This window comes from Melanaphis sacchari, unplaced genomic scaffold (assembly GCF_002803265.2).
Source record: "Melanaphis sacchari strain LSU unplaced genomic scaffold, SCAv2.0 Contig48_pilon_pilon, whole genome shotgun sequence".
In the NCBI taxonomy this organism is placed as follows: Eukaryota; Metazoa; Arthropoda; class Insecta; order Hemiptera; family Aphididae; genus Melanaphis; species Melanaphis sacchari.
The window spans coordinates 1,694,726-1,709,698 of NW_020271327.1; the positions used below are offsets into that span (position 1 = coordinate 1,694,726).

At 26.3% G+C, this 14,973-nt stretch overlaps 2 protein-coding genes across 3 annotated transcripts; both read left to right on the forward strand.

The window, feature by feature from the left end:
* Positions 1-2,361: 2,361 nt before the first annotated feature.
* Positions 2,362-4,048, forward strand: LOC112598483. Its single transcript, XM_025344955.1, has 3 exons — positions 2,362-3,060; positions 3,142-3,217; positions 3,898-4,048. The coding sequence occupies exons 1-3, from the start codon at positions 2,554-2,556 to the stop codon at positions 4,020-4,022; spliced, it is 708 nt and encodes a 235-aa protein (XP_025200740.1). The 5' UTR covers positions 2,362-2,553; the 3' UTR covers positions 4,023-4,048.
* Positions 4,049-8,362: 4,314 nt separating this feature from the next.
* Positions 8,363-14,490, forward strand: LOC112598543 (protein tramtrack, beta isoform-like). 2 transcript variants are annotated; one of them, XM_025345053.1, is made up of 8 exons: positions 8,363-8,553; positions 8,795-9,025; positions 9,138-9,329; positions 9,387-9,596; positions 9,654-9,909; positions 9,983-10,075; positions 10,336-10,552; positions 13,641-13,730. In XM_025345053.1, the coding sequence occupies exons 2-7, from the start codon at positions 8,843-8,845 to the stop codon at positions 10,530-10,532; spliced, it is 1,131 nt and encodes a 376-aa protein (XP_025200838.1). In that variant the 5' UTR covers positions 8,363-8,553; positions 8,795-8,842; the 3' UTR covers positions 10,533-10,552; positions 13,641-13,730. The 2 variants fall into 2 exon arrangements, with proteins under 2 accessions (XP_025200838.1, XP_025200837.1); XM_025345052.1 differs by lacking the exon at positions 10,336-10,552 and having other exon boundaries at positions 8,364-8,553; positions 13,641-14,490.
* Positions 14,491-14,973: the final 483 nt, after the last annotated feature.

Below are 14,973 nucleotides of genomic sequence, written 5' to 3' on the forward strand. Positions count from 1 at the left end.
TGTATCTTCTAAGACCTAAGTTAATAAAATTATTATTCGAATAAATTTTCAACTATGGTTATTCGAATAATTTCATAACATAATACTACCTAGTACAAAATATGTTCTTTTAATTCTTCTATTATACTGATAAGTATAATGTTATTTATTAATATTTGAATTATAATTAAAATTAGTTACTATTACTATTATTAGACTGTTTAGACCTATTTATTGAAATTTAAAATTTGTTATAATTATTTATTTTATTTTTTGTTATTATTATTTAATAGCTTAATATTATTTATTATTGTTGTAATTATTACGAAAATAATTATTATTATTAAAATATGATTAAAAAAAAACATAATATTAAATCCTTTACTTTCTTCTAATGATATATATTTGTTTTATTTATAATATTTATTTTAGGATTTATTTCGAATAAAATACGATTTACAATCGTATAACTTAATATACCATGCCAATTTTGTTTTTAATATGTGTTTGTTTTTTTAATTATTAACCATGTTTATTCAAATAAAATAATTGAAAATTATTCGAATAACGCCCTTCTCTGCCGTCTACCGACATTTATTGCTATTGATAATTCATTATTATATTAATAGTACCTATACTAATATAGTAATATACTATGTAATATTTAAATCATATATTATTACTATTGACTTTTAAGTCAATCCGGACTTACCGTAGAACATTATGAATAGATTCGTTGTATAAAATATAAAGAATAACCATAAGCACAATACGGGGTAAGCTTGGCGCCCGGGGTCATTATAGGCATCTTAATGGCTAATGCACATCATTGGTCAAATTAAAACGGGATAACTGGTTTTAGCACCACTAGTTTTTTTTTTATTGAAAAGGCGCCACCGGCAATAACTTACATCAAAAGTTCCAAGATGGCACGGATTCGTATTTCGTAATAATATTTCTGAGCTACTCAGCTACAAAACAGTAACTAAATCCTTTTTTTTTTTTACAAATTCACTTACTTCATGAGAAAAGAAGTCCACCATTATTGGAGGCACTTCTATTGAAATAAATTACTTTAATTTATATTATTAATACTATGTACCTATTAATATTTTATTTATTTTTATTATTATTGGAATGTGAAGAAACCACGTCAATTGCTTATATTTATATAGAATCAAACCAAGGTATCAAAGTTTGTGTTAGTAGAAATAAGATTGTTACTAAAGAAAATTTGAGGAGGAGTTTTTTCCGGAGTGTGAATGTTATGTAACAACTAACAAGATTTGCTTTTATTTAGTTTTACGCGCCATTGTGGAAATAATTACGCATTTCATTGAGTTGTGATTACAAATGGGATGAAATAATTATGTGATTTTCGTTCATGACAAGATCATCAAGATCTAAATTCTAAGTACCTTTGTCATTGCTGTAGTCTGCAACGTGAGTTTTTGGGTGGTTGGTTGATCAGAGGTTAAGAGGTGTAATTAAAGGTGTAAGAAGATGTATTAAACAAAATAGATAAAAATATAACTCTCTGAGGTATAAGTATACCCAAATTAATAGAATAAATTAGAGATATTTTATTATTTATTTTGGTGGCAAATAGACGGGTTTCAAGATAGCTCTTGAAAAATAAAAAACAAAATGATGGAAGAATGTAACGCAGTTTTAATAGGAGACCTGGATACCAGATTTTATCAAAGGCCTGTGAAAAGTTTAGCATTATTGTTGAGCATTACAGTTTTTGCTCTAGAGTGTAGGAATGAGAATATTAGATCTGCAAGTCAGTATGTTTGGTGAAGTGTAGAATGTCTTTTGTAAAAACCAAATTGATAATCTGGGATTATTTTTTTATCTATAAATCATTATGTTTGGGTGTATACGTTTCAAATTAAATTTTTCAGATAGTTTCGCGGAAAATGATAACAAACTTTAAGGTGCATAGACGCATAGTAAGTCGAGAGATTTTGCGGTTTGTTCGGTTTATCGGTTTATTTGATAAATAAATAATAAAGAATTTCTATTGTAGAGGAAAGTTTAATAAACGAATAATTTAATAAAGTATACCCATGTAAATGTAATGTTAGCATTATCCATTATATACCTACCTACTTTATTTTGGAAGTTGTCGAGTCAAAAATAATTGAGTAAACAATTCCCTTAACATTTATATACTTGTAAAACACTGAAACCTTTTCGGATCTGAAGGAGGAATAAATTAAAAATGCTGTTATATTTTTCTATTTTTTTTTAAACGCAGTCGTATTCGATCAAGTCATGTTACGTTTAACGATCGGCTCGAACAAAACGTCCATCTCCAGAAAATTTGGCGGGTAAAATGATTATTGACAACGACTAAACAGCCATATCACATTTTTGTTGGTTCACCCGGTGAACTTCACTGTTCAAGTATTTCATATTTGTGTATTTACAGTTGAACTTTAAACGCAGAGACGCAGAGTGTTAGACGTTATTAATTTATTAATATTTATTTTATCGTAACACCTGAAATTACTATTTAATAATAATAAAATGTAAAGAAAAATCTTATTCAATATTAAACTTACGATCATGGACGACAGAGATTTTAAAGTCGAGTATGATAGTGATGATCAGGAAGAGGACTCAGATGCAGAATATGACAATCCGTCATCGCCCAAGACCGATGTCGACGATAATTGCTGTTCGAACAAATGCTTGTTAATGTTTGATGACGAGTTCAAGACACGTCTTAAGACTGATCTATCACAGCTACAAAGATTTGAAAAACACATTTATCTGTTCGCGATGATTTCCATTGACGAAAACAAAATAAATGCCACAAAAATCGTAAAATCTTCAAAATATTTCCAATATGCTGTCAAACATTACGGAGTTACTCGATCTGTATGTAAAAGTGCGTTTGTTATTCTGCACGATACGACTCCATCACTAGTACGAACATTATGTACAAAGATGACTATAGGACATATAATACCTACAGACAATCGTGGGAAACATAGTAATCGAATGACCATAGCCAACGAAACAAAAATTGCGATAAAAGAGCACTTCTTTAGCATCTTGAAGTCGCCTAATGTAAGTTAAACATTTAAAAATAGGCCTATTATTGATACCTGTTTAATATAATATAAGTATGTTTTCTTTTGTCTTTCTCAGATATTCAAATGTGCTAAGAAAAATCTAGGCCAACCTAATATTTCTCAGTTGTGGATTAGTTTTAAACAGAAACATGGTTAGTATGATAAAATTTAAATAGTATATTGTTGCACATTCAACTCAAACTTGTTTTTGAAATTTAGTTAAGGTGGAGTGGAAATGAAGGCATTACATATTATTCTATCATAATATCTTGTTTTTTTTTTTATTCTGGTGTATACTAGTAGTTATGAAAATCTATTGTACCTTTATTTTACTATTAAGTTCAGGTTTCTTATTTTTAGTAATTTGTAATATTATATTTCAAAGAATTTAACTCCCAGTTCAATTTACAGTATTATTCATTATTCAAGATGATTAAACATAATTTTATTTTACTACATTTATTTATCATTTTTATTAACTAAAACTCATGCTAGTTATTCTATTTTAATTTAATCTAAAATTTTTTCTAATAAAGACAGCATTTTGTCGAGTTTAGTGAAATATTAAACATCTTTATTTTTAATGAATTTATTCCAACTCAATACCTCAGTTATCAACATTCAATCAGATGATCATAATTTGACACAAAATCATTATTTATTTATCATAGAATAAATATAATCATATAAAAATTATTTTTTAAATTCAATTAGACTAAAATAAATATCTTATGGGTTCTTTAAATTGAGATTGTGATTGGGGTGAAACTAATTTAAATTATTTAGAATGTAATGTTGTTTGAATAAATTATTTTATTCATCATGATTTCAGGTCATATATCTCGTTCAACATACACAAAATATGTACAATCATTATTAACACCAGAAGTTATATCAAGTTTTATGTGTGCAAACCAAGCAAAACAAATTTTACAGTACATAAATAAAAATAAATGATGTTGAAGATAAATTTAAAATTAACTATATTTATTTTGTATAATAAAAATTTGATAATTTTTATTATTTAAGAAGTATTAATAACTGATAAGTATAAAATAAATATCATATTATAAATATTATGTATCCATATTTGTTAGCATAAGTGTAGTTAGAGGGCTTAGCTGACAAAACCCTCCGCGAGTCAGTACAGGCGGTCCTTTTGGAAATCAATTCCAATTTTATGAAACAAAACAAGACTTCTTATAATCTTATGGAAACAACCGTACTATGTATTGTATGCTCAGGTTACAAATAATAATTAATCCTTTCCTTATTTCCTTAGCTGCATCACCACTTTTACTTATTTAATTTTATGTATATTTAGCACTATTATTTATTTTTATTTTTTTATATTTTAGCTTTCTTGTACTCTAACTACTCGCTTGTATATATTTTATATTTATCTACAATATCTTTTTTAGTAAGTAAAATTGTTATTTGGCGCTAAAAAAAACATAAATAACAATAATTGAATGCGTTAGTTAATTTTAAGTATTCTATGGGCCAACATATAGGTTGGCTAAAATTCTGTATACATTTATATTTTTAATTTTTAAATCAATTATAATTATGAATTTTAATTATTTATTAGTTACATATGTCATTAGTTAAGTTAGTACTTGATATTTGTGCATCATAAATTTGTTTAAAAAAAATATAAGGTACTAATGTTCAATAATTTGGGTTGTGTAAATAATAGAATATGAGTTAATATTAGTAATGTATTAAGATGTATGACATGAAATGTAATAATTGAATGAAGAAATGAAAAATTAACATTTCACAAACACAACCCATACTATTTGTTTTATTACAATAATGTAATAAAACTTAATAAGTGACAATTTACAGAATTGATATAGTATTTCATTATGATATTTACTATACATTTTCTATTTTTGGTACTGTACTAGGTGTACTTGATTCCTAAAAGACAATACCCAGTTTTTATTCATTTTAACTGACACTACTGTAGTGCTTAACTCTAAATTACTTATCCACTTATATTGAATTCAAATTTCATGTTATTCAAAGATTCTAATCAAATTTACCCGGTTAGATTACATTACCAAACAAAAACTAGTTGATGGACTACAATAAAAAACGATTGTGTACAGTTTAATAATTGGAATTAAATATTTTCTTAACTTAGTTGATACCAAAGTATCATAACGGTATGAATAAGTTCATGGTTAAATGGGTTAATATATAAATATCTAAATATTTTGAAAATGTCATCATGTATAGAAAATAATATTACACATGACTGTAATTGGAAAACATATTAAATTACTACTAATAGTATTTTTTATATAGCAACAAAATAGATAAAACTGTTCTTATTTTTGTTGAAATTTCAATTTAAAATGTCTGTAAAAAAAAATTATTTATGTACCTACTTGTTATTTTTATGTTTTTGTAAATATAGGTAACTTATTGCAAAAACATTGTATTAAGTTCTCAAACCAAGTTATTAAAAGTGAAAAATGTTATTTGTTTTTATAAAACTATGTTATTAGCAAGTATAAGAATGTTATCAAATTTTGAACTTCAAAAACTTGTTATAATATATTTTTATGTTATTAAATTATTTAAAGAACAAACTTCTGAAGATCCTACCATAAATTATAATATTTTTAAGTTTATTGACCAATTCTTAAAATTATATAAACATTTTATAATTTTAAATACATAAAAATAACTCAAAATATATTTAATTATTTTGAAAATCTAATTGTATAATGTATATATAAAAATATAATTCAAATAATAGAAAAATATTCTAAGCTTCTACAATTAATATTTTTTTAAATAAAAATATTAAAAAAACACATCATTGTAAAATCAATACATTCACTGCTTCGCTCAGGATCTATAAATTGATCATATTATGTAAGAAGAAATCGTATTTTATGTGCTAATTCAATTGCATAAAAAGTATACATGGTTTTATGCTTAACAATTTGTTTTTTTGATTTCTGATTGAAAAAAAATATGAGATGTTGTAATTTGTAAACATTTTTGGGTTTAATTTAAAATATATCCATATAATATTAGATAGATCTAAATGATCTAATAGAAAAAAATACTAATAGACCTTTACCTAAATTACCTACATTATTAATTGACAGTTATTAATGATAATTAGCTTAATAGACAATAATATATTTTTAGTAGGTATATTGTATAAATTTTCACCAACGCCCACCGCAATCTAGAATTTCTGGTCTAAAACCTCAGGACTTAGATTAAACCCAGGATGTAAATACTAATTAAAAAATACTATAAAAAATACTTTTAGATAGATTTTTTTACTAATTTTATAGTGAATAACAACTATACGTTTATAATTCACATAATATATCATATATATAATATGTCTAGATAGACTAAACACTAAACAGTAGTTCATATACACTCATCTCATTGTTTCCTTTTTAAGTGAACACTAAACATAAAGAATTAAAATAAAAAAATATTTTTTCGTAATAAAAATCTTACATAAGATTGTATAATTCGTATTATCCTGATAATCCGATTGTATACTAACTAGTAAAATTTATTTTGCTTTTTTTCTTCCTAAGTGTACTATTTTTCTTATTTTTTTTGCATGGTTATTAAATCTTTATATGTTGTACTTTCTAATTTAAATAAAGATGGGGAAATGCTTTTTTATTGTTTTATTTTGCTAGAAAATTTGAGCTTTGTTTGAAAGTACAGTACTTATATTACTTAATTAAATCATATTTCAATCACAAATAAATCAAACGAGATTTTGTTTTAAAATTCTAATAAATAAACATGACCAATATGTAAATTATTTTTTTATTTATTTATACATAATAACTTATACAATACCTATGTATGTATTATTCGTGTATCGTATATCGTTGTTGTAACTCACACATAGGTTCAGTTATGACTTATGAGGAGGGGAGGAGTGTTAGGGGTTTTCTAGTATTCTCAAAAGGCCAAAAATCCAAATCATAATACTTAATTTTTAGTTTTTACATATGTAGCTATTCTATATTAATAAATAAATAATGCGTTTTTGATTGTTTGAATTTTTAATTCATTATTTTGGCAATCTGTGTTTTGATTGTTTTGAAATTTTTTATCCTGGATTTATTGTAAATAGTTTTATACTAATAATAGTTACCACAATAGATATTATCAATGGCATTATGTTGGGGAAATACCATACAAAAAAAGGCTTTTCCTGACGTGTAATAATTTCTTTAAATTTCAGGAAGTTTTTGAACACGTGATTGTAGTATTTCAAATTTCAATATTATGCAGTAAATCAATTATTTATTATTAAATTAATTGGTAAGTACCTACCTATGTTACTATATTATTTACAACGGTTGAATGAAAAATATTTTACAGTAACACTTTCAACTTTGTGTATAGTATCCATACTATTCACCGTAAAATTCCTTGTGTCAAGTGCAGTGTACAGTAGTCCACATTTTTACCCACTAAAATTTAAAAAACTTACTAAACGTTTAACTAACGAATGACGATCGTCGAATATTTTCTAATGCCGTACTGTATTGTTACGTCATCCAGTCACAGGTTCTTTGCGGTAATAAAATGAAATAAAAATATAACATAATGCATAACGAATAACGATATTACATTCAGCCCATTCAGGCATATCTTATTTACCAGATACTAGGTAGTATACCGTATGCCATACGAGTTTCTGTAATTTTTGGAATATTCAATAAGATATTATGAATAACTTGAAATCGGTTAGTTTTAGATAAGTACAATGTGAAAACAAGTAGAATAGTTATTTTCATAGGAAACAATACGTGTTGGAACTTATGTGAATTGTATGGTTTGTTTTTATATTTTGTTGTTATTTGTAATATTGTATTTTTATATGGAAAATTGTAAGTATGTACTATGAAAGATCTAACCTAACTATTATGTTTTGGTGCCGCTCAAAAAAATGACTATTGAGTAATGAATATTGAATTCCCGATTCCCGTCGAGGTACCGTTGCAGTCATTACACCAACGGGCAACGATACATCATCAATATTTATTTTTACCCTTAACTTTTATTTATTAATGTTGATAACTTAATTAAAAATAAAATATTATGTGTAATTATATAATATCCTAAGACCTAAATTGTCAGACCGCCAGGCAAGTAAAAACAAAAACGTGTGCCTGCAGTGTGCGTTTGGTTTTGAGTTCGTCCCCTCCACTGGTCAACCTGTGTTGAGTGAGATAAGAACAATTTAATTAATTGTTATTAATAATAATATAGTAGTAGTAGTAATAATAATAATAATAATAATAATAATAAAAAGAAAAAGAAAAAATAATACTTAAATAGAACATTGATTGTTATTTGTCGGTACTTGGTTTATTAATGGCCTCGTCCTTAGCAATCTTTGTATGCTATTCATCCCGTCAAACGTGAACGTTTTGGCGTCCATTATACGGATGTCTCTGAACAGCCCACTAGCACGGTAAGTCCACCATTTCTCATTTTTACACAACGATATACTTAGTTGCACAATGCACACACACTCACGTATAGGTGTATAATAATGTGTTATTATTATCACCTATGTATTATATTCACTCAGTGTCACATTTTGATACGAAATGTGCAATCGATTGCGGTCGGATGGACACAAACGCACAAATCGCACTTTTAAAATGCTTGCACTCAATGTATTGTTCATCGTTATTGTTTGGCTACTATAGGGTTTGTGGATTATAACAACTGTCGTCTGTGTTTGATTCGGGTTTACAATGACTGCCGATCACTTCTGTTTGAAATGGAACAATTATCCTTTGAACATGGTTACCGAGTTGGACAGTCTTCGCACTAGTGAAGACCTGGTGGATGTTACTTTATCATGTGATGGACAGTTGTTCAAAGCTCATAAAGTTGTGTTGTCTATGTGCAGTTCTTACTTTCGAAATGTGTTCAAGGTAAACCAAAACACTCCTTACTTTTCAAACTGCACTAAATTTTAAATTTTGGTTTTTTTTTAATGCAATGGAATTCTTTGTACATAAAGTAATAGTCTATTTTTATTTTTAGGATAATCCTTGTAGGCATCCAGTTGTAATCTTGAAAGACATAAATCAAGATGATGTTCAGGCATTGCTCAATTTTGTGTATCAAGGCACTGTTTACATATCAGAGAAAAAATTAGCATCGTTTTTACGGACTGCTGAATTGCTACAGATTAGAGGTCTTGCTGGTGCAGCTTCTACTATAAATACAGATCTAGTACATAATATTGTTCTTAACTCAGTTACAATTATTTAATGGTTAGTTTATTTTTAGGAGTCAACCAGAACGAGTTTAGAGAAAAATAATATGCCTCCACTACAGCAACTGTCTACTAATAATAATCAAGATGAAAAACATGATACATCAACTTCAACAGAGAAATCTGATTCTCCTAAATCTCCCAGTGAAAAAGTTTCTGCTAAGCGAAAGAAATGTCTTCCTGTAAAATTGAAAAAACAATTTGATAATGGCACAGAATTTATGGTGAATTAAATTTTAAATATTTCTAAATTTTACAATTGCTAATTCATTATTTTCCAGGATGAAACGACTGGTAGTGAAACTGACATAATAAGTCGATTAAAAGTCGATGATATTGATGATGGAAATGTAGATACTGACTGTTATATTGATGAAGATGGATCAAAAGATGAATTTTGTGATGATCCATATGCACAAGGACCTGATGTTGATGAATATGAAGATGTGGATTTAGTTAAAGATGAATTTGGTTCGCATTCAACTACAATTTTTGACAAGTCATTAATTGCTTCTCGTATGTTAAATGATCCTAAAGGTAATTACATTTTCTTAAATTGTTTTGCTTATTAAATTTATTACTTAGGTTTATTTTAAATTAACTTATTTAGAAATTCGTACAAGTACATCTAGTGGTATTGATTTTGGTTTATCTTCAGCACAGGCAAATCAATGTCCATCTGAACAATCATTATCAACTGCAGGTATTATAGTCTTTTAAAAATAATTTACACACACACACACACACACATATATATATATATATATATATAAATATATTTATTCATATTATTGGATAATATAAGTATATATAGTATAAATATTTAAATATGTACTAGAATATAAGTGAGCTTAATCATTAATTTCATAAAAGTAAAAAAAAATCAAGTTTTTCTATGTATTACTGGAAATCAATGTGTTTTACGGCTTATAAGCCATGCAGGCGGTACACATATTTTTGCAGGATCCCACCTGGCCCAGTGTGGGGACTGCCCCCATTGTGGACAGATGTACAACAACCAGTCGTCGCTGAAGTATCATGTGCGTTTAATGCATTCAGACTTAATGCGCCGGCTGTGTTGTTACCTTTGCCCCAGCTCGTTTGTGTATCGCGAAGCGTACAAAACGCACATGCGACAAGAGCACAATGTCAGATTGTGATGAATCGTAATATAATTTGTGTAAGTGGACAAAATTGGTTGTCGGTCAGTTGGAGCATGGTGTATTGTTTGTAATGGGGGAAGTCTCGAGCACTAAACATTCCATATATGTACAAATTCAATAATTAACAATCTTAAAACATAAATAACACCAATTAATTATTTAATATAATATAATATTGATCGTTATAATAGTAATATAATATTAATAACTTTGGCTTTATGTTAATTCTCTAACAATACTGGAACTATACTATATTTGCAAGAATAAATTGATTATTTAATCAACCCTATTTTTACATTTATATTTTTGTTCTAAACAACAATTGGAATACTATGTTATGGGATTATGGCCTTTCTGTGTATACTCAACTACATTTTAGATTTTGAGCAAAGTTCTTATCTTTTTTTTGGAGTTTTAAAATTTAAAAGTGCTCAATTTTCCACTTCATTATATTCGGGTAGAAAAGTGATATTTTTGAGGATTAAAAGTAAAAAAATCTTAATACTTAATTTAATAATTAGGTGAAACAGATGAAATTGGAAAAAATAATGGAAGTTTATTCATAAAACCAATTCTTAACAAAATCATTTTTCCTATTTTATTGTACAAAAAAGTATAACTGTAGGTACTTAAAACTTATTCTACATTTTTAAATTAGCATTTTGTATACATGGTATAATTTTTAACATATTTTGACTATTTATTGACATTTTTGATTTTTGTTTCTTTTTTTTATAAATATTGGTAATACAATTTCCACTCGGACAAAACATTTTAAAATGTTATAAGATTTCTTTTAAGTTGAAAGTTGATATTATAGCTATTTAGTAATATTAAAAATACAGTTAAAAAAATTGTTAAAATCACTAAAAATTTAAAAATATTTTATTGCTATAAATTTATAAAAATGTAAAACCTTTTTTCAAGAGTATTTCAGCATGCTATTGGCTTGTATATTATTTATAAACAATATTAAAATATATTATTTACAGTTTTATAAGCATAGAAATGTATAAATAATATTTCTCAATAATGTCGATATACTAAAAATATTAATGTACCAACATTATAATACAGTATTTTCCCCTATTTTTTTGTTTGAGAATGTTATACACAAATATTTTATGCATTGATGTTAATTTATTTTGTTTTCCATCTACTCAAATTAATTTATTTTCTAGTTGTTTGATTTATATATATATATTAATATATTATGTCCTAGCATGTTTCATAAATATTATTTGGTATGCATTTTGTGCATTATATAACTTTAATTATTCAAATATCTTTTACAGTAACATGTCCGTGTTAAGATATAAGTATAAAATGAGATATTATTAAGAGGACACCATAAATGCGTGGGTTTTCTCTGTTTTGCAAATTTATGGTTAGTAAATTTGCTCTTGTCAGAATCAAGTTTTTGTTGTTAGTTTTAATATTATGGTGAATTAACTTCTTATCAAAGTTAAAAGTATATTAATATTTATGTTTAAGCAATAAACAATGATTTTTTTTTTTGAGGGAAAAATAAAAAAATTTTATTTGTAGATTTCACATACTCATATTTTGTTAAAAATAAAATATTGAAAAAAGCCAATGTTTCTTAACCATAGATTACCTAACCTTTAACTTTAGAAATAAAGTCAATTCACATTTATATTAAAACTAACAATACAATCAGTTCTGATAAACGCTAATTTGCTATGCTATAGGTTTGTTGGACATAACACATGTGGGTAGCATTATGTTAAGTGCATAATTTTATATTTTTGATACTTTTCCACTAGTTAGAAGGATGTGTTAACTGTTCATAGCATATTTGTTCCTAATATATTTTGTAGATATTATAGAGCGAGTACTTAGGTATATAAGCAAAGTATAGAAAGAGTTTGCATCCCAGAAAGTCTGGGCCTATATAGTAATATGGTATATGATATTTTGAAGTTAAAGTTTCTCTTTAAATATAATATCATGAACCAATTTAAATTATTTTACTACTCTAGTTACATTTCAATATATATAATATCTATAATTTTGAGAATTACTTTAATATTTGAAATTTAGTGCTATAATAGTATTTTAGATATTTTTGTTCAATTAAAATTTATACAATATTTTAAAAATTGCTTATTTTAATACACAAAAATATCTAAAATATTAACTCTAAAGCAGGATAATCATTAGTGTAATTTTATATTGATATAAATTTGATATGCCCTTAAAATTAAACTAAATTTTTACTTTTGCAGTATTTAAAAAAAGAAAAATTTTGAGTATAATTAAAATTACATAGTGGTGTATATATAAATTATAAAAATAAATACAAAAATAAAAATTATATTTGAGTGCTTAATTATGATGGAAATTAATAGTTTAAATAGTATTAATAGATTAATAGTAGTCATAGATATATGTTTAAATCATATAAAACAATTTTTAATGTTTATATTAGTCTATGATTTAGAACAATAATAATATCTATCAACTTTTTTTATTAACTAACAATGTTAAATAAAGCAAAATTTATTTTAATGTTGCTTTTATAACGTTTCTGTGTTAAATTATTTATTTATTTTTATTAAGTTTTATACAATCTAAGTTTAATACTGTTATTAATCTGTGTTTAAAAAAGTTATGTATTATTATACATCATAAACATTATGTCTTGCAGGGTATTTATTGATAAGTTAAAACAACAATATTTTAGTTCAATGTTAGTTAAATTGTTCTATGTTTTCCCTAGATCTGTCAAAAGCTCCAACTTGTTTTGTAATAGAATATTATGATGCAATATAGCATTGATTTTTAAAATAAATATTATTTATTATATTTAAGATGAATATAAAATGTTCATACCATAGCCTCAAAATTATAATTTGTTTGAAGTATTATATAATATTTTAGCGTGTATATAATTTAAAATTAATTATCAAGTGATGTTAAATGCAGCGCCCTTTATTTAATGACTAATTACACAAATAATTATTTTGTGTTGGTGAAATGGTACTCAAGTGAAACCACATTAATAATTGCACGATTTACGTTGCACAGTGTTAAATTTTTCTAATTTTGACAAGTTTCTGATTTTTTTTCTTTTATTGACAGACCGTCTAGGCCGCCGACCATGTCCATTATGCCAAAAGGTGATCTCCAACAAGTCTAACTTATTAAAGCATATGCGCATTAGGCATAGTGACGAATACAATCCAGCTGGTTGCAGTGTGTGTGGTAAAGTGTTTAAGAACAAATACAGTTTGCGTGCTCACATTAATATCTACCATAAGGAGCACTCTACTACTACTACTACTGCTACTACCAATACGAGTAATCAAGGTGCATATCAAGTATATAACAATAATGCTGTCCCCCAACAGCAGCCCCAGCAACAACACCCACAACACCAACAGCAACAACAACAACAACAACAGCAACAACACCAACATCAACAATCGGTTCCAGTACAACCTGTACAGCCCATCAACAATTCTACTGGTTCTTATCTGACTGGTTCATCATCAGTTACTTGTTTTAACCAGTCTTCAAATGCCACTTCAACCACTGGTGGCTACATTATACAGCAGCCTCCTACATCACCGTTCCTAAACAAAATCTCATTGGATCTCCCATCTCCATATCAGCTAACAAACCAGGCTACATCTGGGCCGCCTTTATCACCACTTTAACCATTATTTCCAGCAGCATCAGCCGGTGAATTTTTTGATGTTGTCGGATGTGCTTCACGCATGACTCATTTGGAGGTTTAAACTTTCACTTCATCTTCGAGATTGATTACTGACTAATTAATTTGTCATTATTATTATTAAATAAATATATATTTAATTCTATTTTTTCTAGAGGGGGGAAGGGCTTGGTTTGATGTTTGATTAATTTTTACTGGTTTTAATTCATTATTTTTAAATGTATATTGGTATACCCGAAGTATAATATTTTTTATTATTACATTAAAGAAAATGTAAAGTATATATATATAAAGTTTTTAATTTAGAATATATATTATATAGCGTGCCAATAATGATAATGAATAATGAAAATGAAACAATCAAATTATGTTGTATATTTAATATTTATTAATGATGTTTGCTCTTTATAGCAGAATCTAATAAAGGCCAAACGAGTCTAAGACTGAAAAAATAAATGAAACACCCTAATATTATTCAAATATTACTGATGAATAGTATTTTTAGTTCATAATTTTATAAAGAGATTAATACGAAACAAACCTTTTCTCTAAAATAGGGAAAATCATCTTGTACCTTCTCTAAAGTATTTCAATTTATATTCTTTAGCAATAAAATGTATTGTAACATAGTCATAATCATAGATGTATCATGTATAAAGTTAATTTACCAAAGATATATAGAACTGATAAATACCACTAACAGTTTTTTAATTGTATTCAGTCGAATGCTACGTGTAC